The sequence below is a fragment of the Pogoniulus pusillus genome, chromosome 22 (assembly GCF_015220805.1).
Source record: "Pogoniulus pusillus isolate bPogPus1 chromosome 22, bPogPus1.pri, whole genome shotgun sequence".
Classification (NCBI taxonomy): domain Eukaryota; kingdom Metazoa; phylum Chordata; class Aves; order Piciformes; family Lybiidae; genus Pogoniulus; species Pogoniulus pusillus.
Window position 1 is genome coordinate 10,093,857 of NC_087285.1, and position 27,099 is coordinate 10,120,955.

At 48.1% G+C, this 27,099-nt stretch overlaps 1 protein-coding gene across 1 annotated transcript; it reads left to right on the forward strand.

Moving 5' to 3' along the window:
• On the forward strand, nucleotides 1–25,773 carry NDFIP1 (Nedd4 family interacting protein 1). The gene is made up of 8 exons (XM_064161671.1): nucleotides 1–85; nucleotides 13,149–13,236; nucleotides 15,355–15,485; nucleotides 16,913–17,000; nucleotides 17,306–17,430; nucleotides 19,711–19,777; nucleotides 20,344–20,449; nucleotides 24,610–25,773. The coding sequence occupies exons 1-7, from the start codon at nucleotides 41–43 to the stop codon at nucleotides 20,445–20,447; spliced, it is 648 nt and encodes a 215-aa protein (XP_064017741.1). The 5' UTR covers nucleotides 1–40; the 3' UTR covers nucleotides 20,448–20,449; nucleotides 24,610–25,773.
• The last annotated feature ends 1,326 nt before the right edge of the window (nucleotides 25,774–27,099 follow it).

Sequence of the window (27,099 nt, forward strand, 5' to 3'; positions counted from 1 at the left end):
CGGTCCCCGCCGTCCGTTTGCTCCAGCCCCATCGCACGCCATGGCGGCCGCGGCCGCCGAGCCCAGCAGCGGCCGCTACCAGCAGGTGAGGGAGGGGAAGGGCGGGTACGCGAGCGCCGCGGCGCCGCAGGCCGCGCCGGAGAGGACGGAGCTCGGGGCCGGCTGGGGACCTGCCGCCGTGCCACGGCAGGCGAGCGGCGCCTCCGCCCCGGCCCCGGGCCGCGCGTCTCCCGAGGCGGCCGGGCCTGGGCCTGGGCCTGTGCCGGGCGGACCCGCTGCGGGGAAGGGGGGAGCAGGGCGGTGACCGGGCCTGCGGCCTCGGGGGCGGTGGCAGTGCCCGGGGCGGAAGCCTCGGCTGCCCGCTGAGGCGCGGTGGGCCCCACCGAGCCCGGCTCGGGCCTCTGGGCGTGCCCGCTGCCGGGGCCAGGCTCGGCCTGGAGGCGCCGGAGCGACCTTGTCCGCGGGCAGGGTGCTGTCCCCGCCGGGCGTGTGCCTCCCCGGGCCCCAGCTGTGCTGCAGGCTCCGCCGTCTCGCATCCAGCCCGCAGGTCAGCGAATTCGGCGTGGACGCTCCGGTGGGGCGGGCTTGTTCTGCCTTCGCTTGGCATTACCGTTAGTTTTTATTTGTCCTCTGGCTCGGATTGAGATCCCTGTAGGCCGCAGACTGCCCTGGAAGAGCTGCCTCGTACACTTCGGGCCGTTCTTCCTTCGCTGCCTCCCGAAGGAGAGGATGTTTATCCAGGAATACTGACATCACAGAAGGGGTTTGGGGTCAGTTGAGTCCCACTGCATGACCTGGCTCCTGCTGATGTGTGTTCCTGACTTGCAGACGTGGTGACTTCATTACTGAAATAAGGGAGAATCCCTCAAAAAGTCTCTTAGTTCCGCCTCAGCCTGGTTCCAAAGACTGTTTCTCATTCTCATGATAGGCACTTGACAAATATATGTGTGTGTGTGTGTGCATAAAGAACTCTGTCCTGATTAAATTAGGTTCTGAGAAGAAATCGCTGTTACGGATTTGCCTTGGTAGCATTTTCAGTGTAGATAAGCTCCGTGTCTTCAGAATATGAGGTGCACCTTCCTGGGATAGAATGTTAGTCTCATCCTGACAGCTGGCAGTCTGCTTTTCACATGCTAGAAATATCGAAGTTAAACAAATCAGGCTTTGTTGCTGTTCTGTGTGAAGCAGATGTGTTCACTTACGAGAACAAATCTCTTTGTTGTCATTCTTGGAAATGCTCGGTAGGGATAACCAGATCTCCTCACTAATCACCTTTCCTGGCAGAGTCCTGCTGCTGCTGGTGACCCCAGCAAACAGACTCATAGCTTGAGAAAATGGGTTGGGTTGGAAGGGACTGTCAAGATCATCTAGTTCCAACCCCCCTGCCATGGGCAGAGACACCTTCCAGGTTGCTCAAGGCTCCCATTCAGCCTGGTCTTGAACTGCTCCACGGAGGGGGCATTAACAGCCTCCCTGGACAACCTGGTCCAGTGTCTCACCACCCTCAATGTAAAGAATTTCTTCCAAATCTCCAGGCTAAATCTACCCTTCTGAAGCTTCAATCCATTCCCTCTCATCCTAGTGCTACAAAGGTTGCTAAAGTCCTTCCCAGCTCTCCTATGGCCCTCCTCGAGTACTGGAAGGCTGCTCTGGGGTGTCCCCAGAGCCTTCTCCAGACTGAACAGACCCAGTTCTCTCAGCCTGTCCCCACAGCATCACAGGATATTAGGGGTTGGAAGGCCCCCAAAGAGATCATTGAATCCACCCCCCCGGCAGATCAGGACCATACAGTTTATTTCAGGGGAGCTTCTGAAGCCCTCTGATCATCTTCATGGCCTCCTCTGGACCCACTCCAGTAGTCCATCACCTTCACCAGTGGCTTTCACAAAGGGATCTATTTTCATGTCCCGTCACCATGAGACTGTGGAGTGAGGTGGCAGAATGTGCTGTAAGACGCTTGCCTTGCTCTCCAGGGTCTGCACCTGACCGATAAGCACTGTCCTGCTTTCCTTAAAAGAGAAGCTGGCTGAAGCTGTGGTGTGCCCAGGTGGTGCTGGCACATCCCCCAGACGCACAGCCGACGCCACGCTCGCCACAGAGCACGGCCCTGCCTGGTGCTGCCCTGATGAGGGATCAGGCTGTGCCCCGAAGGATTTACACTGCTCGAGACAAACAGGCAATGGAGGCCCAGTGAAATGGCTGGTGTAACTGGAGTGTGGAATTGGAGACCCACATGTAAATGGAGTTCCTTTGGTGTAGCTGTTTAGACATGGCTTTTTTCCCCTCGGCCTCTGCCAGAACCCTGGGGTTCACAAAGTATGTTATTGCTGAGCTGTGCCTAGCGCTTGTTTAGCCTGCAGAAAAGGAGGCTGAGGGGAGACCTGGCTCTCTACAACTTCCTGAAAGCAGGTGGGAGCCAGCTGGAGATGGGGCTCTTCTCCCAAGGAGCAAGCAATAGGACTAGAAGAAATGGATTCAAGTTGCCCTAGGGCAAGTTTAGGTTGGATATGAGGAACAGTTTCTTCCCCAAAAGGGATGTGAAGGCCTGGTCCAGGCGGCCCAGGGCAGTGATGGAGTCTCCGTCCCTGGAGAGGTTTCAGAGCTGTGGAAGTGCAATGCTGAGGTTCACAGTTCAGTGGTGGCTTGGGTTAATAGTTAGACTTGTTCCTTTCCAACTTGGTCTTTTCTGACCAAAATGACTCTGTGATTCTAGTGTCTGTGTTGCTCCCAAACCCCCAGCAAGCTGTGAGGCTAAAGATGCAGAGCTGGGGTTTTGAGAAAGAGATGAGAGGATGGGAGAGGCTTTCTGGCACTGAGTGTGTCAGTTTTTTTCCCATACACTGAGACATCATGTCTGTGAGTGTACAATTAACTGACAGCCCACGTGCCAAAGAGGAAAGGCTTGTAAGGAGCTGGTAACTAAGGGCTGGAGCTAAATACAGGATCCGGCAAGCAGAGGTTAGCCTGTAGAAATTCACAGCAAGCTCCTTGAATCTTTAAGTTACTGGATTGTGAGGCAGTGGAGGAGAAGGGAAAACTCCAGAGCTTGATCATACTTTTTTTTTTTCCAGAGAGATAATGTGGTAGTGGAGTTTGTCACATAATTGGGCTGTTACTGCACAGCTGAAGGTGACACAATCCAAGCATGTCAGGGGTGTGTAAGCCTTGCTTCAGGAAGGGTTATTGGTGTGTAGGAGCACCACTACTGTGGTGGGAACACTCCTGTGGTGTGAAATGTTTATATGATTCCCTGAGCACATTTTGAGAAGAAAAGCTGGTCCACAAGAAAGCTGGGGAGGGACTTCTTACAAGGGCTTGTAGTGGTGGGATGAGTGGCTATGGATTGAAGCTTGAGGGGAGATTTAGACTGGAGATTAGGAAGAAATTCCTTACAGTGAGGGTGGTGAGACACTGGAACAGGTTGCCCAGGGAGGCTGTGGGTGGAAGACCTCCTTCCTGGAGGTGTTCAAGGCCAGGCTGGATGAGGCCTTGAGCACCCTGGTCTCGTGGGAGATGTCCTTGCCCATGGCAGGGGGTTGGAACTAGATGGCCTTCAAGGTCCCTTCCAATCCAAACCATTCCATGAGTCTATGAATTGTTACTGAGGATGAACCCAAACAACAGAAATTTTAACAGAATTTGAAACCTGTGTGTTTCTTACCCAATCCTGCTCCTCAGCCATGTTGCCCTGGAGAAGGGGGGTGAGCTTTGCACCCCAGCAGCCCTCTTTACAGCATGCTCTCAGCCTGAGTCCCTTCCCTGGTACCTGCTGTGTTAAAGGGTGTTAAGCAGCGAATTTCTTCTTTAAAGCCAAGTTTCTGGCCCTCGTGCTTTGTTCCAGCATTAGCTAATCTGATAAAAAATAGCCTGTGCTGACACCTCGGGATGATGTGGCAGTTTGATACACTGAGGAAGTGCAGCTCCATGGAGAAAAAAGCTGAAACTCCAGAGGAAGGATTTCACCTTCTCCCAGACCCTTTCCACTGGGAGCAGTGACTGGAGCAGCAAGCAGGAGTTGGGCAAGGTGACTGGCATCCACACAGTGTGACCAGGGCAGAACTCTGGGTTTGGTTCCTCCTCTGTGAGGGAGCTGTACTTGTTGAAGATGGGCATGGGAGATTTCAGAGGTGCTTCAGAGGACTGGAGCACCTCTCCTGTGAAGACAGGACGGGAGAGTTTGAGCTTTTGAGCCTGAGGAGCCTTCTGAGGTCTCCTCCAGGGAAACTTTAGCGATGCATTTCAATATCTGAAAGGAACCTACAAGGAGGCTGGGAAGGCACTGTTTAGAAGGGCTTCTGGTGACAGGACAAGAGGCAATGTTTTGAAGTTGGAGCAGGGCAAATTTAGGTTGTACATTAGGAGGAAGCTCCACAGTGAGGGTGGTGAGATGCTGGAACAAGTTGTCCAGGGATGTGGTTGAGGCCCCATCCCTGGAAGCATTCAAGGGCAGACTTGAGGTGGCCCTGGGCAGCCTGATCTAGTTATGTCCCTGCTGACTGCAGCGGGGTTGGACAGGATGACCTTTGAGGGTCCCTTCCAACGTGATGCAGTCTGTGACTGTCTGGGAGGAAGGAAGGCTGCAGCAAGCCCTGATGTCATCATCCTGGGCAGTGCTGTTGTCCTTTAGAGCTGCCTTTGGGAAAGTTACCCAGGGATGCTGTTAGGACGAGATGGCTTAAAGCCTTTAGAGCTAACCCCTGGGTTGTGAGTTCAATGGCAGAACTGTCACTTGGAATAGGAACTGACCTCCATTCTGCATCAAAAAACTAAGCATGCTTTTAATAGATTTATTTACACTATGTTAACTGAGGCATGCTTTTTACTTGAGGCATTTGCAGATCTCTGTGATAGAGATGAGTAATGTAAACCCACCTAGAAAATGGTGGGTGTGTTAAAGAATGGAGACATATTCCTTCTGAAGTGCTGTTTCTTCCTGTTGCATTTGTTGAAGGCCCTCCATGGATCATGAATCATTTAGCAAGGGGAGGTGGCTACGGGTAACATAAGGAAAAAAATAGATTTTTCCATTTGTTTGGGTTTCTTTCAGTCAAACTCTGGAAATATGACACCAAGCTGTATGGCCCACGCTGGAGGGAAGGGATCTAGCCAGAGGGACTTGGACAGGCTGGAGAGGTGGGCCCGTGCCAACCTCATGAAGTTCAGCAAGACCAAGTGCAAGGTCCTACATGTGGGTCAGGGCAATCCCAAGCACAAATCCAGACTGGGCAAGGAGTGGCTCGAGAGTGGTCTTGAGGAGTGTCAGTTGATGGTAAACTCACCATGAGCCAGCAGTGGTCACTGGCAGCCCAGAAGGCAGCTGTATGCTGGGCTGCATCCAAAGCAGGGAGAGCAGCAGGACAGGGAGGGAATTCTGCCCCTCTGCACTGGTGAGATCCCGCCTGAAGCACTGCATCCTGTTCTGGTGCCCTCAATGCAAGGACATGGAACTGCTGGAGTGGGTCCAGAAGAGGCCACAAAGATGATCAGAGGGAGAAGGTTGGAGAACCTTCCCTACAGGGACAGACTGAGAGAGCTGAGGCTGTTCAGCTTTGAGGAGGCTCTGGGGAGAGCTAGAGCAGTCTTCCAGTACCTGAAGGGGGCTATAGGGGAGTATCTTGTAGTGACAGGATGAGAGACAGTGGGTTTGAGCTGGAAGAGGGAAGATTTAGACTGGAAATTAGGAAGAAATTCCTCAAAGTGGAGGTGGAACTGGAACAGGTTGCCCAGGGAGGTTGTGGATGCCCCATCCCTGAAGGTACTCAGAGGCCAGGCTGGATGAGGCCTTGAGCAGCCTGGTCTAGTGGGAGGTGTCCCTGCCCATAGCAGTGGGGTTGGAACTAGATGATGTTGAAGGTCCCTTCCAACCCAAACCATTCTATCAAACTGTGAAACTATTGCTGAAGATAGAATGTGACTACACTTTAAATCCACAAAGGACCACAGAGTTTAGTATGAATGAAAAACAGGGAGGCTGATGGCAGCTGTCACCTTGTGCTTACCCTAAGCTTGTCTTTGTTTTTTTTTTCAGCTAAAATGGGCAGGTGGAAACTGAAAGATGAGAATCTGCCAAACCTTTTCATGTCAGCAATTAGAATTAGTCATGGCACTACTTGTTTCCATGCTGAGGTGCTGTTAGCATGCACATGTGCTTGATAGCAATCCAGGCAGCTGATAAGAATGATAGGGAAATTTCCAGGGAAATTTTGGGCTGCATTTTTTTTTCAGTCTGGAAATTTCCCTGCTTTGTCTGTAGCTACCCAATGGCCAGCTCAGTCTTTGTTCAGGTAGTTCAGATCCTACTGCTCCATTCTGAAATGCCCACTTCTGGAGGCACCAGGTGAGTTTGCAAGGTTTTAGTGATTCTGTGTGAAAAAGCAATTCTGGAATTAAAATAAATTCCATCTCTGGAACTCAAAGGCTTTGGAAAAGGCAGTGAAACAGTAGGAGTGTGGTTTCATCTCCTAGCTTCTGTAACAGGAGAGCAGAGCCTCACATACAGGCTTTTAAATAAAATATTAGCAGGCATATCAGGGTTGTGCTGGAATCTTAGCTGGGCTTCTTTGGTGACTTCTCTCTCATCACTAAAATTCAGTGAGGCTCTGAAACCTCACCAGGAAAGCAGGTGAAGGAACAGTCCCTCAGGCCTTTGGGTTGTTAAGTGACTTGGAGGAGAAGCTGTACCTTTTTGTGTGGGCTTGGCATTGCCTTTTAAAAGTAGCCATAGATTCATAGAATGGTTTGTGCTGGAAGGGACCTTGAAGATTGTCTAGTTCCAACCCCCTGCCATGGGCAGGGACACCTACCACTAAACCAGGTTGCTCAAGCCATATGAAAACCAAGAAGTAGAAGTTCTGTATGGGTGTGAATTCTGATTCTTCATTACTGGGACTAAGAAGAAGTGTTCAATATTCAGGTCATCCATGTCTGTCTCCTGTAAAATATCCCAGTTTGACTGATGGTGCCACAATGGGGTTTTTTTTCACTTGAGAGATTTTCTTCGTACGCAGGAAGGAGACAGTGATATTTAAAAATACTTCAAAGATCCAGAATTCTATATATGGTGTTCTGGCATCCAGAGAAAAATGTTAATCTCGTTCTGAATATTACAGTGAGGCTTTCTGATTTAAGTGTGTGAAGAGAAGGCTCTGGGGAGACCTAGTAGGAACCTTCCAGTAACTGAAGGAAGCCACAGGAAGGCTGCAGAGGAACTGTTTCTAAAGGTCTGCAGCAATAGGACAAGGGGCAAGAGTTTGAAATTAGAGGAGATTTAGATTGGATGTTAGGAACAAGTTCTGCACCGTGAGGGTGCTGAAACACTGTGACAGGTTTCCAGAGGAGGTAGCTGAGGCCTGTCTGTGGAGACATTCAAGGTCAGGCTGGACAAGACTCTGAGCAACCTGATCTAGTGGAGGATGTCCCTGCTGACTTCAAGGGACCTGGACTAGATAACCTTTGGAGGTCCCTTCCAGCCCAAACCATTCTATGATTCTATCCAAGATTAAATCCTCTTTCTTCTGTATTAGACTCTGGAACATTCAAACCTAAGGATGGTCTGTAGGCACAGGTTGATACTGGCCCAAGTTCTTGTTTACAGCCAAGCCAGACCAGGTGATTCCCAGTTTGAACAGAGGTGAGGGAATTAGCTCAGCCTGTTTCCCAGGGCTGAGGTGTATTTACATGTTGTCAGGCTGTTAACTGCTGTGACTCAGTGAAGAACATCATCCTTGTGAGCATAGATTGTGTTTTGATGGATGTGAAGTACATTTTGGGCTGTGTTTTCAGCTTGGAAGCTGGAAGGACTGGTGCAGATGTGCCCTTCCGGGAAGTGTTCCTGCTGGTTCCTCATCCTTGCCATCTTGCTTTGTGGGTGCAGCTGGGTGCTCACTGCATGATCTGACTGGCAATCAGGGAGGCATTTTGGGGCAGGGGGAGTGCAGGCAGGGTTTTCAGTCCTTTATTACAAGGGAGGAGTATCTCACATTGGTGGAGACCTCAGGATGCTGCTCCCAAGAGTTAGCCAGGGCTCAGGGCCCTGGGGAGAATCCCACTGGACAAAGGGAGGGGATTCTGCCCCTCTGCTCCACTCTGCTGAGAATCCACCTGCAGTGCTGGGGCCAGCTCTGGAGTCTTCTGCACAGCAGAGACATAGACCTGTTGGAATGGGACCGGGGAGGCCACAGCAGTAATGGGAGGGCTGCAAGCCCTGTGCTGTGAAGCCAAGCTGAAAGAGTTGGGCTTGTTCAGTCTGGAGAAGGGAAGGCTCCAGAGAGACCTTCAAGTGGCCTTGCAGTGCTTAAAGGGGTCAAGCAGAAAGCTGGGGACAGACTTTTGAGCTGGGCCTGTTGTGGCAGGACAAGGGGTGATGGTTTGAAACTAAAAGAGGATAGATTCACATGGGAGAGAAGGGACAGATGGAGATGGTTGACAGTGAGGATGGTGAGACCCTGGCCCAGGTTGCCCAGTGAGGTGGACATGCCCCATCCCTGACACTGTTTCAGATGAGGTTGTTTAGAGCTGTGACCAACCTGCTGTGGTTGTAGCTGTCCCTGATGACTGCAGGAGAGATGGACTGGGTGACCTTGAAAGGTCCCTTTCCAGCCAAACCAGTCTGGGATTCCGTGATCCCCTGGGGAAGGGAGAAGCCAGGGAGGGTTTGCATAGCCAAGGTGACTGCCAAGCCTGTCACACTGGAGCCACACCACAGTGTGGTGGGCACAGGTAGCTGGACCAGAGATGGTATTTGGGGCGTCCCTCACCTCATTTCAGTGATCTGGAGGGAGAAAACAGTTATTTGCTCATCAAGGAGAGGGCTGGTGCATGTGGGTTGTCTTATCAGCTAGCTTATTGTTACTCCTGCTGGTTAATAAGGTTCTGGAGACCTGGGCAAAAGGCAGGATTTCAAATCAGGGTCTGGTTAAAGGGTAGCTGAAGTCAATAAAAATAGTTCTTCAGAGTTGGCAGCAACTTTGATTTGCTTTTAGAAGGCCAGAGATAGGGAAGGAGAAACGCGAGGGGAGCTGTAATGGGCATGAAGTGGAAGCTTTTTGTGGGCAGGCTGGAGAACTCTCAAATGTAGTGGTGACACATGGTTTTTATTTCTCTATTTAAGCATTTGCCTTGCACAGGTTATGATTTCATCCTTCTGAAAAAGCAAATCAATCCTGTCACCTTTAGAAAAATACAGATTGTGTCAGGAGCATAAACATCTGCCTTTGGAAGGCTCAGAGAAACCATAGAAACAGCGAAAATGGGACGTGCTGAGGGTTAGCTTCATCCTACAGTGCCTCTGGGGAGTTTCTCTGCAGCTCTACCTTGCATGCCAGAACATCCAGAACTGAAATGCACTCAACACTGATGAGCTGTGGCTGAGTTAATACCTACTGCTGATGATAAATTGCTTAGGTGAGGCTTGTAGTAATCCCAATGTAGTATAAAGAATATTTGCATGCAGCCCTAAGGGTTTAAGGCAAAGGGAAATTATAAAGATTCAAAACTGTGCCAAGTTGGGGAAATTTGGAAGAATGAACAACTCTCTTTGGTGGAAATGCTTTTTGCAAAGTGTAGGTGGAAACACTTGGAAACAGCTTGTACCTTTTGTGCTTCACCACTGCTGTGCTGTGTTTACGTGAGAAGCTGACCAAGAGCTGGCTGTGTGCTGGTGCTGCCCAGAAGGCAACTGTGTCCTGAGCTGCATCTAGAGGAGGGTGGCAGCAGGGCAAGAGAGGGGATTCTGCCCCTTTGCTCTGCTCCTGAGGCCCCACCTGCAGCACTGTGTCCAGCTCTGCTGTCCCAGTTGTAGGAGAGGCACAGAACTGTTGGAGTGAGTTCACAGGAAGACCACAAAGATGATCCAGAGATTCAAGCTCCTCTGCTGTGAGGATAAGCTGAGGAAGCTGAGGTTGTTCTGTCTAGAGAAGAGGAGACTTCAGGGGGACCTTAGAGCTTCCTTCCAGTACCTGAAGGGATCCCACAGGAAGTCTGGAGAGGGACTTCTCATAAAGGTGTCTAGCAACAGGACAAGGGGGAATGGTTTTAAGCTGAGGGAGAGCAGGGCTAGACTGGGTCTTAAGTAAAACTTCTTCAGTACAAGGCTGATGAGACTCTGGAATAGATTTCCCAGAGTGGTTGTGGATGCCCCTTCCATGGAGGTGTTCAAGGACAGGGTGGATGAAGCCTTGGGTAACCTGGTCTCTCACAGCAGAGAGGTTGGAGGAGATGATCTCTGTGGTCTCTTCCAGCCTGAGCCATTCTATGATTCTATGTCTCACACAGAGAAGGTGGTAGAGAGGCAGTGTCTTGCTCAGAGCCAAGCTTCTGAGGGTGTTTTTTGGCAAATCAGTGTCCCTGTGTTTTGCCCACTGCTGCCAGGCAGCTCTTGGTGACTGAACCACAGTCAAACATCTGTTGTAATAACTGTGGCACTGTCTTAGTGCTGCAGGTGCAAGAGTCAGAGTGCTTTAAAAGCTCAAATCCATCAGTGACTGTAAGAACGCTCCACAGCCTCAGCAAGGCAGACTGGGACTAAACATTCTTTTAATCAACTTCTAGAGGCTCCAGAGGCCCCTGGCTGAGCCCCAGGATGGGATTGCCCACAGTCCCCAGCAGTGCAGCCTCCACGTGTGGTGTGTGCCTGGTGCTGCGCAGGGCAGGTGAAACAGGAGGGGAGAGCTGGCCCTGTGGGGCCTAGTGACTCATTCTTCCTGTCACATGAAGCCTTTCTGCCCTGCTAATAAACACTTAGTTGAGTTTTAGCTGCCTGGACTCATTACAAAGGCTGGAAGGCATTTGTGTACCTTGTCCATGAGAAGAAAAATCTGTTTTCTGTGACCATACACCTTCCAGAGCCTGCAGCTCAGCTTGAAAAAGGAGCTGCTGCTTTTCTTTGGTCTCCTTACCTGAATTGTGATGCTCTGCAGGCAGCAGTAAGTTCAGCTGCTTTCTTCTACACATTTTTACACGTGGTAAAAGTATCTGTAGACTCACAGAATCGTTTGGAAGGGACCCTCGAGGTCATCCAGTTCCAACTGCCCTGCCATGGGCAGAGACATCCTCCACTAGAGTAGGCTGCTCAAGGCTTCATCTAGCCTGACTTTGAGCACCTCCAGGGAGAGGGCATCCACAGCCTCCCTGGGCAGCCCCTTCCAGTGTCTCACCACTCTCACTGTAAAGAATCAGCAGACTCAGAAGGTTGTTTATGTGGGTTTTTTTCTGCAACCAGAAGGGGTTTAGTTCCTGCCACACCCTCTCCAGGAGAGCAGATAATGCTGGGAATGTCTTACCCAGAGAGTGCCTCAAGTGTCAGAGCCTTTCCTCCTTCATTAGCAGACTGGGTCCTGCATAGGCTGAAGCAAAAAAGGGGCAAGGGATTGAATTGTTGTAGATAGACTGAAAATAGGCCTGGTGGAGCATTTTCTGAGAACACACAGAATCCCAGCAGGGTGGGGTTGGAAGTGGCCTCTGGAGATCATCCAGTCCAACCCCCCTGCTGAAGCAGGGGCAGCCACAGCAACTTGCCCATGATCACAATGGCCAGGTGGGGTTGGAAGCTCTCCAGAGGAAGGAGACTCCACATCCTCTCTGGGCAGCCTGCTCCAGAGCTCCAGCACCCTCACAGCAAAGAAATCTTCCCTTTCTGGGGAGAGGATGGGGGCTGCTGTTGCATTATGGAGTTATAGAATCACAGACAGGTCTGGCTTGGAAGGGACCTTTAAAAGTCATTTATTTAGTCCAACTCCAGAGGAGTTGTGGAGGCTCCGGTGCTGGAAGTGTTCAAAGCCAGTCTGGAGGGGCCCATGAGCAACCTGATCTAGTGGAAGGTGTCTCTGCCCATTACAGGGTGTTTGGAACTAGATGACCTTTAAGGTCACTTCCAACCCAAACCATTCTGTGATTCTGTGGTTCCAAAACCAACTTCTGCCTCTCTGTCCAGGCACAGGGTTCAGTCCTGAGGTGCTTTTTTGGAAATGTCTTTCTACATCAAAACTCTTTTTTTTTTGTTGATGAGATGATGAAAAACGAGAAGAAGACAAAAATGAGATGACAGATGCTTTGTAAATCCCTTTCTAGTGCATTCTGTGTGGAACACTTGTGGCCTGGTCTTGCTTCTCTGAGCGGAGCCTGTGTCCGTGTAGCTGCTTCACGGTGGGACACTGTGGGTTGGAGAAGCTGTGCAGTTATTTATACAGAGCCTGTGGGAAGCACAGTGCACAAAATCAACTCCTCCTCAGTCACACAGTGTGAAAGGTTGAAGGGAAATGGCAAGATTCAGATTTATATGGATCCTTATGTAATGTATCTATGAAAAAAATCTTCCTTGGCAAAGCTGCAGGCAGCACTGGAGGCTTTTGTTGGGTATCCTGCTATTTCCTCAACTAAACCAGATGCTGCTAAGCCATGTGAGCTGAGGAGGCTGAGGAAGTGCCAGGGCAGTGGAAAGATACTGAGAAGGTTTGTGCTATGCCTTGCTGAAGTCCAGGTGTGTGAGGATGCCAGTACCTGAAAGGGGCCTGCAAGATAGCCAGGGAGGGACTTTTGAGAAGGCTTATAGTGACAGGATGAAGGGCATTGGCTTTGAGCTGAAAGAGTGGACACTGAGACTGGAGATTAGGGAGAAGTTCTTGACGGTGAAGGTGGTGAGACACTGGGAAGTTGTTGATGCCCCACCCTGGAGGTGTCCAAGGCCAGATTGGATGAAGCCTTGAGCAACCTGGTCTAGTGAGAGGTGTCCCTGACCATGACAGGAGGTTGGAACTAGATGATTTTGAAGGTCCTTTCCAAGCCAAATCCATGAGAACCACTTCTCACCTGAGATGGCACATGGATCATTTCCAGTGGGAGCTTGTTGATGTGGAGCAGGGCAACTGCTCATATGCCCCATGGTGCTGGAGAACAGTCTTAGAATCACAGAATTGTTTGGGTTGGAAGAGACCTATAAGATCGTCCAGTCCAACCATCAACCCAACACCACCATGGCCGTGAAACCACATCCCCAAGTACCATGTGCACACATTTCTTGAACACCTGCAGGGATGGTGACTCCACCACCTCCCTGGGCAACCAGTGTGCCATGGACCATTAAAACTCCAGAGGTATTTTCAGAGAAGTTGAGGAGTCTTCTAAACTCTGTTGTTTGTGGTTGGTCTGCTCAGTTGCAGAATGAAGAGGAGCCAGGTGAGACTGCGCCGGTGGTGAACGATGCTCCTCCACCTTACAGCAGCATCTCTGCGGACAGCACAGGTAAAAACGAGCTGGAAGGAGACAGCTTGGGGTGCTCTCTGTTCTTCCTTACCTCCCTACATCTCCTTATTGATGGATGGCATGGCAGCATCCTTCCCAAGGCTGCAAAGCATTGGGATTGATCCAGAGAAACCATGGTTACTTGTGGTTTAGAAGATGCATTTTGGCTGTCTTCATCTGATGTCATCCCATCAAGTGGTATTCAGGTTACATCTCAGAGCATGCTTGGTAGATTGCAGACAGTTCAAGTGCTGTGAGGATTTGTGTGGTTCTCCTCTCATTGTTTGGCCCTTGCATGATGCTGTGCTTCTTCCAAACAGGATTTGTTACTTAAGAGGGATTAAAGAGTTCACTCTTTCTGCAGTTTGCAGTAGCTGGGGACTTGTTCATGAGGGTTAATCTTCTCATGAAGCATCACACTGTGCTGGCACTGATGGCATTTAGTGGAAGAGCTTGGTTTGTGTGGTATCAGAATATTCTGGCTTAGCGAAAGCTTCATTTTTTCTCTCTCCAGAGCTTTCAGTCATTCACAGAATGGTGGGGATTGGAAGGGACCTCTGGAGATCATCCAGTCCAATCCACCTGCTACAGCAGGATCACCTAGAAAAGATCACGCAAGGAACATGTCCAGGCAGGTTTGGAATCTCTGCAGAGATGGAGACAGTTGTTCATACAGCCCTATCAACCAAAGAGCTTTGGAGAGAGGTTGAAATATTCACAGAATCCCATAATGCCAGGTTGGAAAGGACCCCAAGGATCCTCTGGCCCAACCTTCCTAGGTAGCAGGAATGTTGACATGAGCTGTCTCAGCACCCTGTCAACTGAGCCTTAAAACTGTGCAGTGTAGGGCACTCTGCCACTTCCCTTGGGAGGTGGCTCCAGTGTCCAGCTGTTCTCATGGGGAAACATTTTCTGCTGGAGTCGAATGGGGATCTCCCCAGCAGTAACTTGTCCCCACCCCCCCTTGTCTTTTCCATGGCACTTCTTGTACAAAGGAAGTCTCCATTCTCCTTGTAGCCACCCTTTATGTGCTGGTCCATGGAAAGTCTCCTCTAAGCCTTCTCTTCTGAAGGCTGAACAAAGTATCCTGTATATGGGAATCCATTGCTTCCCTTAGAGTGTGCTCCTCAAGCTGCCTGTTGAATGTTCTGCCTTGGACAGGACACTGTTCTTAAAGACATCCCCTTAGTTTTGGTCCCTTAGCTTGTCTCAGTGACTGGAGCTGAGAAATGTTTGATTTTTTGTTCCAAACCCTTTCCCCTCCATCACAAAACAATTTGCAGTCTCTCTCTGGAATAAGTAGTCACCAGTGCCTGCTAAGGCTTGCAGTTCTTTGGTCACCAGTGGCCTACTAAGGCTTGCAGTGATGGTTCTTTGACTCACTGAAACCATTTGGACTGGACAATCTGACCATTTCTGTTGTGGTAAGGAGAGGCACAGCATGTGCCATGGGATTAAAAACCAGCCCAGGCAGGTGTGGGAGAGCATTGCTCTGTGTCTCACTCTGTTATATGAGTGCTCCCTTGGCTTTCACTTTCTGTTTTGGAGGCTGGAGGGCCAGAGGGGAGAGGACAGAAGGGACAAGCTGCAATGCTCTAGGTTGTTGGGATGTTTTGAGGTCACCTGAAAGTTTTTTCCTTCCCGGTGTGAGGAGGACCATGAAATGATCAGGAGGCTGGAACACTTCTCCTGTGGGGACAGGCTGAGTGAGCTGGGCTTGTTTAGTCTGAAGAAGGCTCAAGTACCTGAAGAGGGCCTACAAGAAGGCTGCAGAGGAACTGTTTCCAAAGGCCTGTAGTGATAGAACAATAGGCAGTGGTTTGAAATGAGAGAAGAGGAGATTTAAATTGGATGTCAGGAAGAAGTTTTTTACCGTGCAGGTGCTGGAACACCAACAGGTTGCCCGGGTAGGTAGCTGAGGTCCCATCCTTGGAGATACTCAATGTTAGGCTGGACAAGGCTCTGAGCAACCTGATCTAGTAGAGGATGTTCCTGCTAACTGCAGGGGGATTGGACTAAATACTGGACCTTTGGAGCTCCCTTCCTAGCCCACTGGTTCTATAGTGATGTTCAGGAGCTGGCAGGTTACCTTCTCTATAACGTTTTGGTTTTTTCCAGCTTATTTTGACTACAAGGATGAGTCAGCATTTCCTAAGCCTCCATCTTACAACGTGGCCACGACACTGCCGAGTTACGATGAGGCAGAGAGAACCAAGGCTGAGGCCACAATTCCCTTGGTTCCTGGAAGGGTGAGTTCGCTAAGCTGCCCTCTGTCCTTCACATAGCTTCTTTAACCCCTGCTATGACTTTTTTTTTCCTTTGAACCTTTTTTTTCAGCTAGGCTGAAGATACTACACACTCCCGAGAGTTCTGGGGTTAATTTTTGTTCTGTGCTTCTCCTCTGGGCAGCTCTGCTGATGCCAGAGATGCCTCAGTAACACCAGCATGTGCTGTGCAAGCTAGCCTGGCAGGCTGACAGGAGCACTGCTCTGTGGCCGTGTGCCCTGGCACTGCTGTTTGGGCTATTTTAAAAAAGATTTGGGATGAGTTCTTCTGCCACTTACCATATCTAACCTTCAGATTCCTGCTGCTTACTCAGTTGACTTTGAGAGGTCCTTGTAGCTGATACAAGGAGGAGAAAATAATTCTGTCAGAATGTATTTATTGTTGCCCTTTTTCTTCCCCAGCCTCATCAGCCTCTTCCTCCACCATTAGATACCCACTGCCCATTATACTTCCTCACACAAGCCAAATTCCTTGCTGAGTTAAGTTTTGTTTTTCTGCTGAGTAAGGGAATTTTTTACAGTGAAAACAAGAACATGCTGGCTCTTGACTATTTCAGAAGTGTTTCATATTATCTACATAATGCTTCATGCTCTGCATCATCTCAGCATGAGAAGCTGCAGTTTTTCCTGCTTATATTCATAGCCTTATGGAATCTAGGCTTGCACCTCTCTGCCCCATGGAGGATGCTCCTTAAGTGCCACAATCCCAGCATGGAGGGATTGAAAAGGACCTCTGGAGGTCATCCAGTCCAACCCCCCTGCTAAAGCAGAGACACCCACAGCAGCTTGCCCAGGATCACAATGACCACGGGGGTCTAGAAGCTCTCCTGAGAAGATTCCACAACCTCTCTGGACAGCCTGCTCCAGAGCTCCAGCACCCTCACAGTGAAGTATCTCTTCCTGTTCAGATAGAACCTCCTGAGTTCCAGTTTGTGCCCATTGCCACTGACAGGAGTCTGGCCCCATCCTGTTGCCCCTGACATGTCCTTTAGCTCTTCCAGAGCATTGAGCAGATCTCCTCTTAGGCTGCTCTTCTCCAGGCTCAACAGCTCCAGGGCTCTCAGCCTTTCCTCCTCACAGAGATGCTCCAACCCCCTCAGGATCTTTGTAGCCTTCACTGAACTCTCTCCAATAGTTCCCCATCTCTTGCACTGGAGATCCCAGAATTGGACCTAGTACTGCAGCTCTGGCCTCACTAGGGCAGAGTAGAGAGGGAGGAGAACCCCTCTGGACCTTACATCTAAACATAAATGAAGCATTTTGATTCCCTCTGTTATATATAGTGGTTTTTTTGAGTGCTGTTCCATTTGCTGGCCACATGCAGAGCTGGGATTCCACGTGGACAGGCCGGATTCAAGTCCACCTAAGTCTTGTCTGCCTTTGGTTTTCAGGATGATGACTTTGTGACCCGGGATGACTTCGACGACACCGACCAGCTGAGGATAGGAAACGATGGCATCTTCATGCTGACTTTCTTCAGTAAGTACCTGCTGGAACATGCCTTTTTTCAGGCATCAACCCACCTAGAGCTGACAACACTTTCTAAACCAAACACCCTTCCCCAAATTCCTTCTTCCCTAGCCCCTGGCAGAAAGCTGGTTTGGATTCCCACTACCACAACCTGGAGTAGTTTGACCTCAATCCTTTAAAACTGTGAAGACTACCTTGGCCCCAACTGGAATTTATTTTCACACCAGGAAGAACCTGTGTGTAAGGGGTTTTTAGGTTCTTATTTTTCTGTGGATATAAAGAGGACTTGACCTGCTATTTCTCTCCTTTCTTAGTGGCATTCCTCTTCAACTGGATTGGATTTTTCCTGTCTTTCTGTCTGACTACTTCAGCTGCAGGACGATATGGGGCCATCTCTGGCTTTGGTCTGTCTCTTATTAAGTGGATCCTTATTGTCAGGGTAAGTCAGCTCATGCTAAAGTACAGACTCACAGATTGCATTGGGTTGGAAGGGACCTCCAAAGGTTATCCTGTCCAACCCCCATGTGGTCAGCAGGGACACCTCCAACTAGAGCAGGCTGCCCAGCGCCACATTGAGTCTGACCTTGAATGCCTCCAGGGCTGGGGCCTCAACCAGACCCCTGGGCATTGTGTTCCAGTATTTCACCACCCTCATTGGGAAGAACTTCCTTCTGATGTCCAACCTAAATCTACTCCGCTCCAGTTTCAAACCTACCTAGGCAATGACACTGGGATTTTGTTTCCTTAGCTTTTTATCTCACTTAGGCTGAAGTTAGTTACCAGTTCAGCTTTTTGTAACAAAATGGACATTGAGCCCCTTCTTCACAGAGAACATTTCAATCATTCTGCCCTGTTCATGTTCATAGAATGGTTTGGGTTGGAGGGGAAACTAAAGATCATCTAGTTCCAACCCCCTGCCATGGGCAGGAACATCTACTAGACCAGGCTGCTCGAGGCCCCATTCAACCTAGAATGGTTGAAATTATATGCTGGAATTACTGTTGCAATAAAAGAGAGTAAAAACTGCACAGCCAAGGGTGGCTCCCTTTGATGTTCTGGGTGAAAATGTGTTTATGTGTTGAGCAGCAGCAATAATCAGATGTTTGTGAAGCATTTGTTTGGCCAGGGGAGGCCAGCCCCGGGATGTCTCTCCCAGTTAACGTGCTCCTTAGGTGCTCCTCTGAGAAAATCATTTTCTAAAATGTGCCTTAGCTGATGAGAAGACAGAAATAAGGATTAAAAAAATAGCAAGTGTGAGGTTTGCTTTTTGCTGGAAGAGGAGGAGGCAGCCACCAGTTTGTGGTAGGGATGGGAGAAGCCCGCTGGTGCCCTCTGGTGCAGCATCCCTGAGGCGCACGCAGGAGGGGATCGGCAGGAAGCAGCATTTCCTGTTCTCTTTTATTGCCCTCTAAACTCTGGGCATATCCAGGCTGTTAAAACATCCACTGTGCTGCTTCCCACCAGATGCCACTGACACTACAGGCAGAGCAAGGGGATGTCTGGTCAGAATGGGAGCCTCCATGAACAGATAGGGCTCAGCTGGAGAGTGACCTACAGAGGCCAGAAAGTCTGATGTAGTGTTAATCAAACTTGGAGGGACAGAAAGAGAAACCTTTCTGGAACAAAAGAAAAGTAGTTGTATAGATGTGTTGGCTCTGGAAGGAATGGGAATAAAATCAAACTCGTTTGGTTGAGGGACTGAGAGAAAATAGCAGAAGAACTATCTGGAGCCCTTGAGAAGAATGTGTCTGAAAATGGTGTGCAGCCATCCCAGGTGAAATCCTGAATTGAAAGCAAAAACATCTCACAAGTAAAGGGCAGTAATATCAGGGCTGTCACTTTGTGATGCTTTGGGTAGCTAGCTTCAAACTAGCACACACTTTGTACCTACTCTTTTCTGAGGGGTTAGGAGCTGTCATTTGTAAATGTTTGTAATACCTCTATGAAAGGAAGGTTCTGGGGGTCGTAGTCAGTGGTGTGAAGATCTGTTTGCTGGATTAAGATGTGTGACAGAAACAGGTGGATTTGACTTAAACTTTGGGAATAAATTTATCTTTAAATAGATTTTTAAACTTGGATATAATGAAATCAAGCAATCAAAACCAGATAAACTGTATTTAGAATCATAGAATGGTTTGTGTTGGAAGGGACCTCCAAAGGTCATCCAGTCTGACCCCCTTGTAGTCAGCAGGGACATCCTCCACTAGATCAGGTTACTCAGAACCTTTTTGAGCCTGACCTTGTATGTCTCCAGGGATGGGACCTCAGCCATCTCCCTGGAGGTAGCTGAGGCACTGACAAAGTGACCTTCAGTGCTCTGATAGTGTTGGAACTTTTCATTCAATGGGCAGTGATTTTCTCAGAAGAAGGCCTTGTCAGAAGGTTTCACAGATTTGGGATTTCAGATCTGGAATTTGCTCTGCTACCCAGCCTTACAAACCTGCAGCAGACCTGGTCTTCTCCTTCAGAAACTGCAGCTATGCTTTGTAAGCCATCAAAAAAATGAGAGGGAAAATTAGGAGTGTTTGCCCCGTAGAGTCTTTGTGCTGCAGTGATTGAAGGGTTTGTGGTTGGGTACTGGAGTTGTTCTGTCCATGGTGAAAGTTGATCTGGTGTATGGAGAAATACCTTACATGAAACCTACTGCTGGAATGGTGGGAATAGACTTGACTTTAGAAACTTCCATGTGTTCTAACCTGTATCTTTGGGTTTTTTTCAGTTCTCCACCTATTTCCCTGGTTACTTTGATGGCCAGTATTGGCTTTGGTGGGTCTTCCTTGTATTAGGTGAGTGTCTGCTCAAGGGAGAACAGCTAAAGCATGCTTAAAAACTGTCGAATGCGCTCAGAGTGTAGCTTTGTTGGCTGCTAAAATGTGTGCATAGAGGTATAAAGCTGAAATGGAACCCTCATAGTACTGCTTCTCTCACTGAATGCCTTCCAGTTAAAAAGGCACATGTTAACCCCATCCTTCTGTGGTCGCTTCTTGGGGGCAGCACCCTAATACCCAGAAGCAGAGAACAGTGCTTGTCTTCATCATAAATTATGTTACATCTGTTCTCATATCCTACATGGAAGGGTGGACTGGAGCCCCTTCCCATTCCTTTACCCCCTTCCCCCTCCTCTTTCTCTCTGTTTTCCCCTTTCCTTTTCTTTTCCTTCCCTCGGGAGTGACTGGATCTTATTTGGAGCCAAAAGTTCAGTGTCTGCCATTGATACAAAGAGATTCTTGTATGTAACCAGCTGCCCAGTGACTTGGGTCACTCCGTACTGGTAGCAGTGGGGTGCTCTGCTCCCTCTCCAGCTGAAGCAGCAGCTCCTCCTGTATTAACTGCACCAATGTCTTTCTTCCAGGTTTTCTGCTGTTCCTCAGAGGATTTATTAATTATGCAAAGGTTAGGAAGATGCCAGATACTTTCTCCACTCTCCCCAGAACCAGAGTTCTCTTTATTTACTAAAGGTAAACATTTTGCTTTTCTGATTGTGTTCAGGTTTTGTTTGAGCTGTGCTTTGTGACTCTTTGGGGCTGCACTTTAGTTGCTTGAATGATTTAGAACACAAGGCATTAGGAAGCCTGTTTCTTGCTGTCCCATACACAGCTCCTGTGTCTACAGAGTCCAGACTGACTTGGTGGGGAGCAGAGGAACACTTGACATTTCTGCCTGAGTTTTTCCTTTCAGGAATTCTGTATTCATGAGATCCCATGGCTTGAACTGTAATAATAAAAATCCCTGCCCCTTGGTATTGTACTGATTTGGGAAGTGTGTCTCAGAACAAATGATCTACCTGGAACAGGGTGTGTCCTAAGCATGACTGAAGGTCACACAGTGTTGTTTCAGATTGTGCCAGTGTCTGGCTTCTGTCCCAGACACACCAACTTGTCTGCATTTTACCTGCTGATTGAGCTTTCTGCCAAGTTCCTGAAGAATCTCCACTCCTGCACACCTTTGCTCTATTAAAAGCCCTCCCACATGCTCTAACACACTGAACATCTTCCAAGCCACTCAGTGCCTAAAAGTCTCTTCCTTTAAGGTTGAACCTCAGTTGCCGCTGCCTTAATGGGACTTTAAAGGAGCCTTAAGTAGGTGAACCCTTCTAGCATCATTTCCTGCTTGCAGCAGATAATGGCCTTGCACTAACTGTCCCTCCCTGAGGGGAAGGAAATCCTGTAAGAGGTTGTTTCCCAGATGGTGAGTGCAGCATGATGCTCCCTTTGGAATCATCATCACAACACTGCATTTCCCCAGGACAGGCTTGAAGCAATCACAGCTGGGACAGTGAGAGAAAGAAACCAAATCCTTCAAACCTCCTACTCCAGCTTGAAATCTGCAGGTTCACAGATTGCATTGGATTCGATAGGACTCTCAAAGGTCATCTTGTCCAACCCTCCTGCAGTCTACAGGAACACCTCCAACTAGAGCAGGCTGCCCAGGGCCACAGCAAGTTTCATCTGAGTGTCTCCGGGGATGGGACCTCAACCACATCCCTGGGCAACCTCTTTCAGTGTCTCACCTCTCTCACTGTGCAGAACTTCCTCCTGATGTCTGACTTAAATCTCCCCTGCCCCAGTTTCAAACCTTTGCCCCTCATCCTATCCCCATAGGCCCTTCTAAACAGTCCCTTCCCAGCCTTCCTCTGGGTCCTCTTCAGACATTAAAATGCAGCTCTAAGGTCTCCCTGGAGCCTTCTCTCATCCAGGTCGAACAGCCCCAACTCTTCCAGCCTGTCTCCATAGGGAGGGTGCTCCATGTCCTCTGATCATCTTTGTGGCCTCCTCAGGGCCCACTCCAAGAGGTTCATGTCCCTCTTGTGTTGGGGGTCCCATAGTTGGACACAGCAGTCCAGGTGAGGTCTCACCAGAACTGAGGTGCAGAATCCCCTTTCTCCATCTGCTGGCCATGCTGTTTTTCATGCAGCCCAGGATGGCATTGACCTTTTGGGCTGTAGGTGTCTATTGCTGGCTCATGTCCAGCTTCTCATCCACCAACACCCTCAAGTCCTTTTCTTCAGGGCTGCTCTCAATCTTATCATCCCCCAGATTTGCAAGCTGAGGCTTTGTTTTCCCAGTGCACTTTACTTTTATTAGGAACAGTAAATTGAGTCAGGTTTCTGCTTCCTTTCCAGTCTGCAATGAGAACGTGCCACACAAAACAGGCATTGTGCAGCCTTCTCCAGCTCGAGTTTTCCACTGGTGATCAGGTGTAAAAATAGTGCAGTCCATTTATTGAAGTGTTTCACTTCTGTTTAACCAAGTTGTGGTTTATGGCCTCCTCCAGGATATGCAATATCCTCTCATATTCCTGCTGAGTCACCAGAGCCTTTATTTTCCCTGCTTGGATGGTCACGTAGCGTGAAGCATCAGCTCCAGCAGCTGTAGTTTTGCTCTCACTGAGCAGTTCTCTTGACATTTTGCTTTACTCAAGCTCAGTTTTTCATTTAGAGCAGAACCAAAGTGGTTTCCTGTGGCATGGGTTTTTTTCTGTCTTTGGAACTGGAAATGACAATTGTAAAGACAACATCTGACTCCTTGCTTGTGAGGATGAGGATGCAGAGGGTTTTAAATATTTATTTATTTATTTATTCACTTCAGAGCTTTCAGAAGCACTCTCTCTTTTAGATCTGTTGAGATAAATGTCCAGAATAATTGCTAAATATTGCACCTTTAATACTGCACCTTCAATATTACTTTTAATTATGCACCCTTAATGCTGCACCCTTAATATTGCACCTTTAATACTGCACCCTTAATACTGCACCTTCAATATTACTTTTAATTATGCACCCTTAATATTACACCCTTAATATTGCACCCTTAATATTGCACCTTCAATATTGCTTTTAATTATGCACCCTTGATACTGCACCCTTAATATTGCACCTTCAATATTACACTTTTAATATTGCACCCTTAATACTGCACCTTTAATACTGCACCCTTAATACTGCACCTTCAATATTACTTTTAATTATGCACCCTTAATGCTGCACCCTTAATATTGTACCTTCAATATTACTTTTAATTATGCACCCTTAATACTGCACCTTTAATACTGCACCTTCAATATTACTTTTAATTATGCAACTTTGATACTGCACCCTTAATATTGCACCTTCAATATTACACTTTTAATACTGCACCCTTAATATTGCACCTTAATACTGCACCTTCAATATTACTTTTAATTATGCACCCTTAATACTGCACCTTTAATACTGCACCTTCAATATTACTTTTAATTATGCACCCTTAATACTGCACCTTTAATACTGCACCTTCAATATTACTTTTAATTATGCACCCTTAATACTGCACCTTTAATACTGCACCTTCAATATTACTTTTAATTATGCACCCTTAATACTGCACCTTTAATACTGCACCTTCAATATTATTTTTAATTATGCACCTTTGATACTGCACCCTTAAAATTGCACCCTTAATATTGCACCTTCATTACACTTTTAATATTGCACCCTTAATACTGCACCTTCAATATTACTTTTAATTATGCACCCTTAATACTGCACCCTTAATATTGCACCCTTAGTACTGCACCTTCAATATTACTTTTAATTATGTACCTTTGATACTGCACCCTTAAAACTGCACCCTTAATATTGCACCTTCAATATTACACTTTTAATATTGCACCCTTAGTACTGTACCCTTAATACTGCACCTTTAATACTGCACCTTCAATATTACTTTTAATTATGCACCTTTGATACTGCACCCTTAATACTACATCTTCAATATTACACTTGTAGTTATGCACCTTTGATATTGCACCTTTAATATTACAGGTTTAGTATCACACTTTTAGTTGTAATGTTACAGTATTACAATTCTCCTCAAAAGAAATGGTGCATCTTGAATTCTGGATGGGCAAGCCCCAGAAAAATTGGAATTTTAGGGTGTTATTGTTCTTAAAAGGAGATTTCCATAAAAAAAAAAAGATGCCTGGGGGGCTGAATGTTTTCTTTGCAGAGCTGGGACGAGGATGAGGAAGGGAGGAATAATTAGTTCAAAGAGGAAAGAAGTGGTGCAATGAATCTAATGGAAGGACTGGTGCTTGTGTTCATCTGTGTGTGAGGGATGTTGTCCTTTGGCAGGATCTTGGCAGAATCCATCAGCTGTACAAGTGTGAGTGCTTTGTGTTGGATTTAACTGGTTGAAATGGTTCTGGACAGTGTGGCTGGAGCAGACAGCTGGTGAGAGCAGACATCTCTGCCTCCCTCATACCACAGCACTGGATAGAAAGATCCAAAACTCAGAGCCAAACTGAGATCCAAAACTCAAACTCAGATCCGAACTCAGGATGGATGCAGTGACTAAAGACTAGTCCAACCTTCTAGTGGCAGTGCAAACCCAGTGTCATTTCCCACCCCAGGGTGGTTTTGTGCTGCTGTTTGCATTGTCTGCTCTCCCCTAAATAATTTTAACTCCTCAAAGCTGTAAAATCCCCAGAAACCCCTGAGTGCTTGTGAGGGTCAGGTCATTGTGTGCTGAGGTGCTTCAGGAGCCCTTAGGCATCCTGCTGTCCCTGTGAACAACATCCTTTTCTTCTCCCAAATAACCATCTAACTATAGTTTCAATGTTCAATATCCTTCTCCAACAGCTGTTTTCTGGCAAATGTCTTCCTGCCTTAGCAAATTCTCCTTCAAGAAGCAAGAGGACACCTGCAGGAAGTGAATCAAGCCTCTGGAGCAGAAGTAAAAATAATCAACCTGCTTTAAAATGAATAAAGAAATAAAAGTACTGTTAAAAGAAAACAAAACCAAAACCAAGCCAGGAGAAGCATTTCTTTCTATTGGTTTCTAGGTGTAAAATTTTACTAATGACTGCAGACCTCTGTAATCATTGAATCATTTAGTGGCTGATGTGTGACAAAGCTGTTGCCGTGTGTTGATAGTTTCTGTAGTGGTTTGATGGCCTGAGCCCTGTCCCTGGAGCCAGCAGGGGCCAGGCTTTGCTTTTATTTCCTCACCAGGGGCTCTGTGCAGTGCAAAGGGCCCAGGGGATGAGCTCAGAAGCTGAAGTGATGCCATTGCTGTGCTCACATCTTTCCTCTCCTTCCATCCAGCAGCACCTCTGTTGGCTGTGGCTGAGAGGAGCGGGTGGCCCTGGGCAGAATCCTCAGGTGGCATTTGAGAGAGAATTCTTCTGAAGGTGGCACAAAGTGTTCAGTTTTTAATAGTTATCTTCTCAGTGTTATAGGATCCTTTCATACTGCCTACCTTTTTGGACTCTCTTGGGCTTTTCACAGCACACATTGGGTGTGTAAAAACAAAAGATTCATAGAATGGGTTGGGTTGGAAGGGACCTTCAAGACCACCCAGTTCCAACTTCACTGCTGTGGGCAGGGACAACTTCCACTAGCCCAGGTTGCTCAAGGCCTCATCCAACCTGGCCTTGAACACCTCTGGGGAGAGGGAATCCACAGCCTCCCTGAGCAGCCTGGTCCAGTGTCTCACCACCCTCACTGGAAAGAATTTCTTTCCCTCACCGTACAACTTTGTATAAAGAACTCCCTTGCAGGAAAAGGCCTTTTTCTGCTTGTCTTTTTTTTTTTTTGTCTTTGGCTTGGGACTTCTGAGACAGCTCCTCCCATACCTGCACTTCTGGCTTTTCTAATTTGTGTTAGCAGAGACCATGCCATGTAATAAATGTAGATTTACTGTGCACTTCTGTGCTTTCTGCCAAGTGGGAACTCGCTACTGAGTTTTACTATGTCAAACCTGTAAATATAGCAGAACCTGAATAAATGTCACTTATGTAGCAATTTCTGCCCCAAAATGATGTTTGTTTTAGTTCTGATGCTTTACTGAACCTCTTTACTGATCGCAAACACAAATTACCTGTGGGAGTTTCATTGCCTTTCCATAGATATGGCACAAATCTCACAGGGTGCCAGGTTGGAAGGGACCCCAAGGATCCTCTGGTCCAACCTTCCTAGGTAACAGGAGAGTTGAAATGAGCTGGCCCAGAACCCTGTCAGCTGAGCCTTAAAGCTGTCCAGTGTAGGGGGCTCCACTGCTTCCCCTGGGAGATGACTCCAGTGTCCAACTGTTCTCATGGGGAAACATTTTCTGCTGGAGTCGAGTGGAGATCTCCTCAGCAGTAACTTGTCCCCATCACCCCTTGCCTTTTCCATGGCACTCTTTGTACAAAGGGAGTCTCCATCCTCCTGGTAGCTGCCCCTTATGTACTGGTCCATGGTGGTGAAGTCTCCCCTAAGCCTTCTCTCCTGAAGGCTGAACAAACCCAGCCCTCTCAGCCTCTCCTCTCCTCTTCAAGGTGTCTGTCATCCTTTGTGTAACCACATTTTCAAGCCCCGAGCCCTTCAAGGCCAACCAATGCCAATTCCATCCCTTTTTGGGGCTGGTTTGAGACTTTTTTTTCGTAGTTCACTTCTTTCCTTTGTGAAACTATTCATGGCTTTGTCTGGTAGCTGCACTTCTCACATGTGTGGCCCTCACAAACAAGCAGCTGGGGCTGGCAGAGATGGATGGAGGCTAGGCAGAGGCTTCCTTTTTAAACAAGAAGTGTGCACAGAATTGTTCCATTTCTCCCGCAAGGCAAAATCCGGAGCGTTGGGGACCTCTGAATCCCATTTGCCCAAACTTGGTAGATCAGCCTCGTGTTTACTCTCCTGGCATCTGGGCCTTATTTGGTCTTGTGTATTCAAGAGAAGGCGAATATTTGGCATTCCTCTTTCTCTTCCTTTGGTGGCTGAAGCTGCAGACACCTCCTGCTCCATCATCCCTCTGCTGAGAGCAGTTCTGGGTGTACAGGGCAGGGATGTGCTGCTCACAGCAGGTCGTTGACAGGGTCTGAAGGAACCTGCGTTGGTGTTTGGGGTGAGTTGACAGCATCTGCAAGCTCAAAGAATTATTTTGGGTCTGTGACAGCTCAGCTACTTCAGACCATGTAAGTGGCAGTTCTGTGGTCATCTGCAGTGACCAAATAAACACCTATGGCCTTCCTGCTGCGTTGTGTCAGCCAGGTTGTTTTCTCCTTCCAGCACTTGCAACCTCCCCGCAGGCTCAGGCAGGATTCAGAATTAAATCTCCCAGAAACAGGTTTCATCCTTTGATTGGGGAAAGCA

What these genes read in the sequence shown, in the direction of transcription:
- NDFIP1 (XM_064161671.1), top strand. Translation starts at nt 41, where the DNA reads ATGGCGGCCGCGGCCGCCGAGCCCAGCAGCGGCCGCTACCAGCAG. An exon ending in CATCTCTGCGGACAGCACAG is followed by an intron (nt 13,237 to 15,354) that starts GTAAAAACGAGC and finishes GGTTTTTTCCAG; the next exon opens with CTTATTTTGACTACAAGGAT. An exon ending in AGTGGATCCTTATTGTCAGG is followed by an intron (nt 17,431 to 19,710) that starts GTAAGTCAGCTC and finishes GGTTTTTTTCAG; the next exon opens with TTCTCCACCTATTTCCCTGG.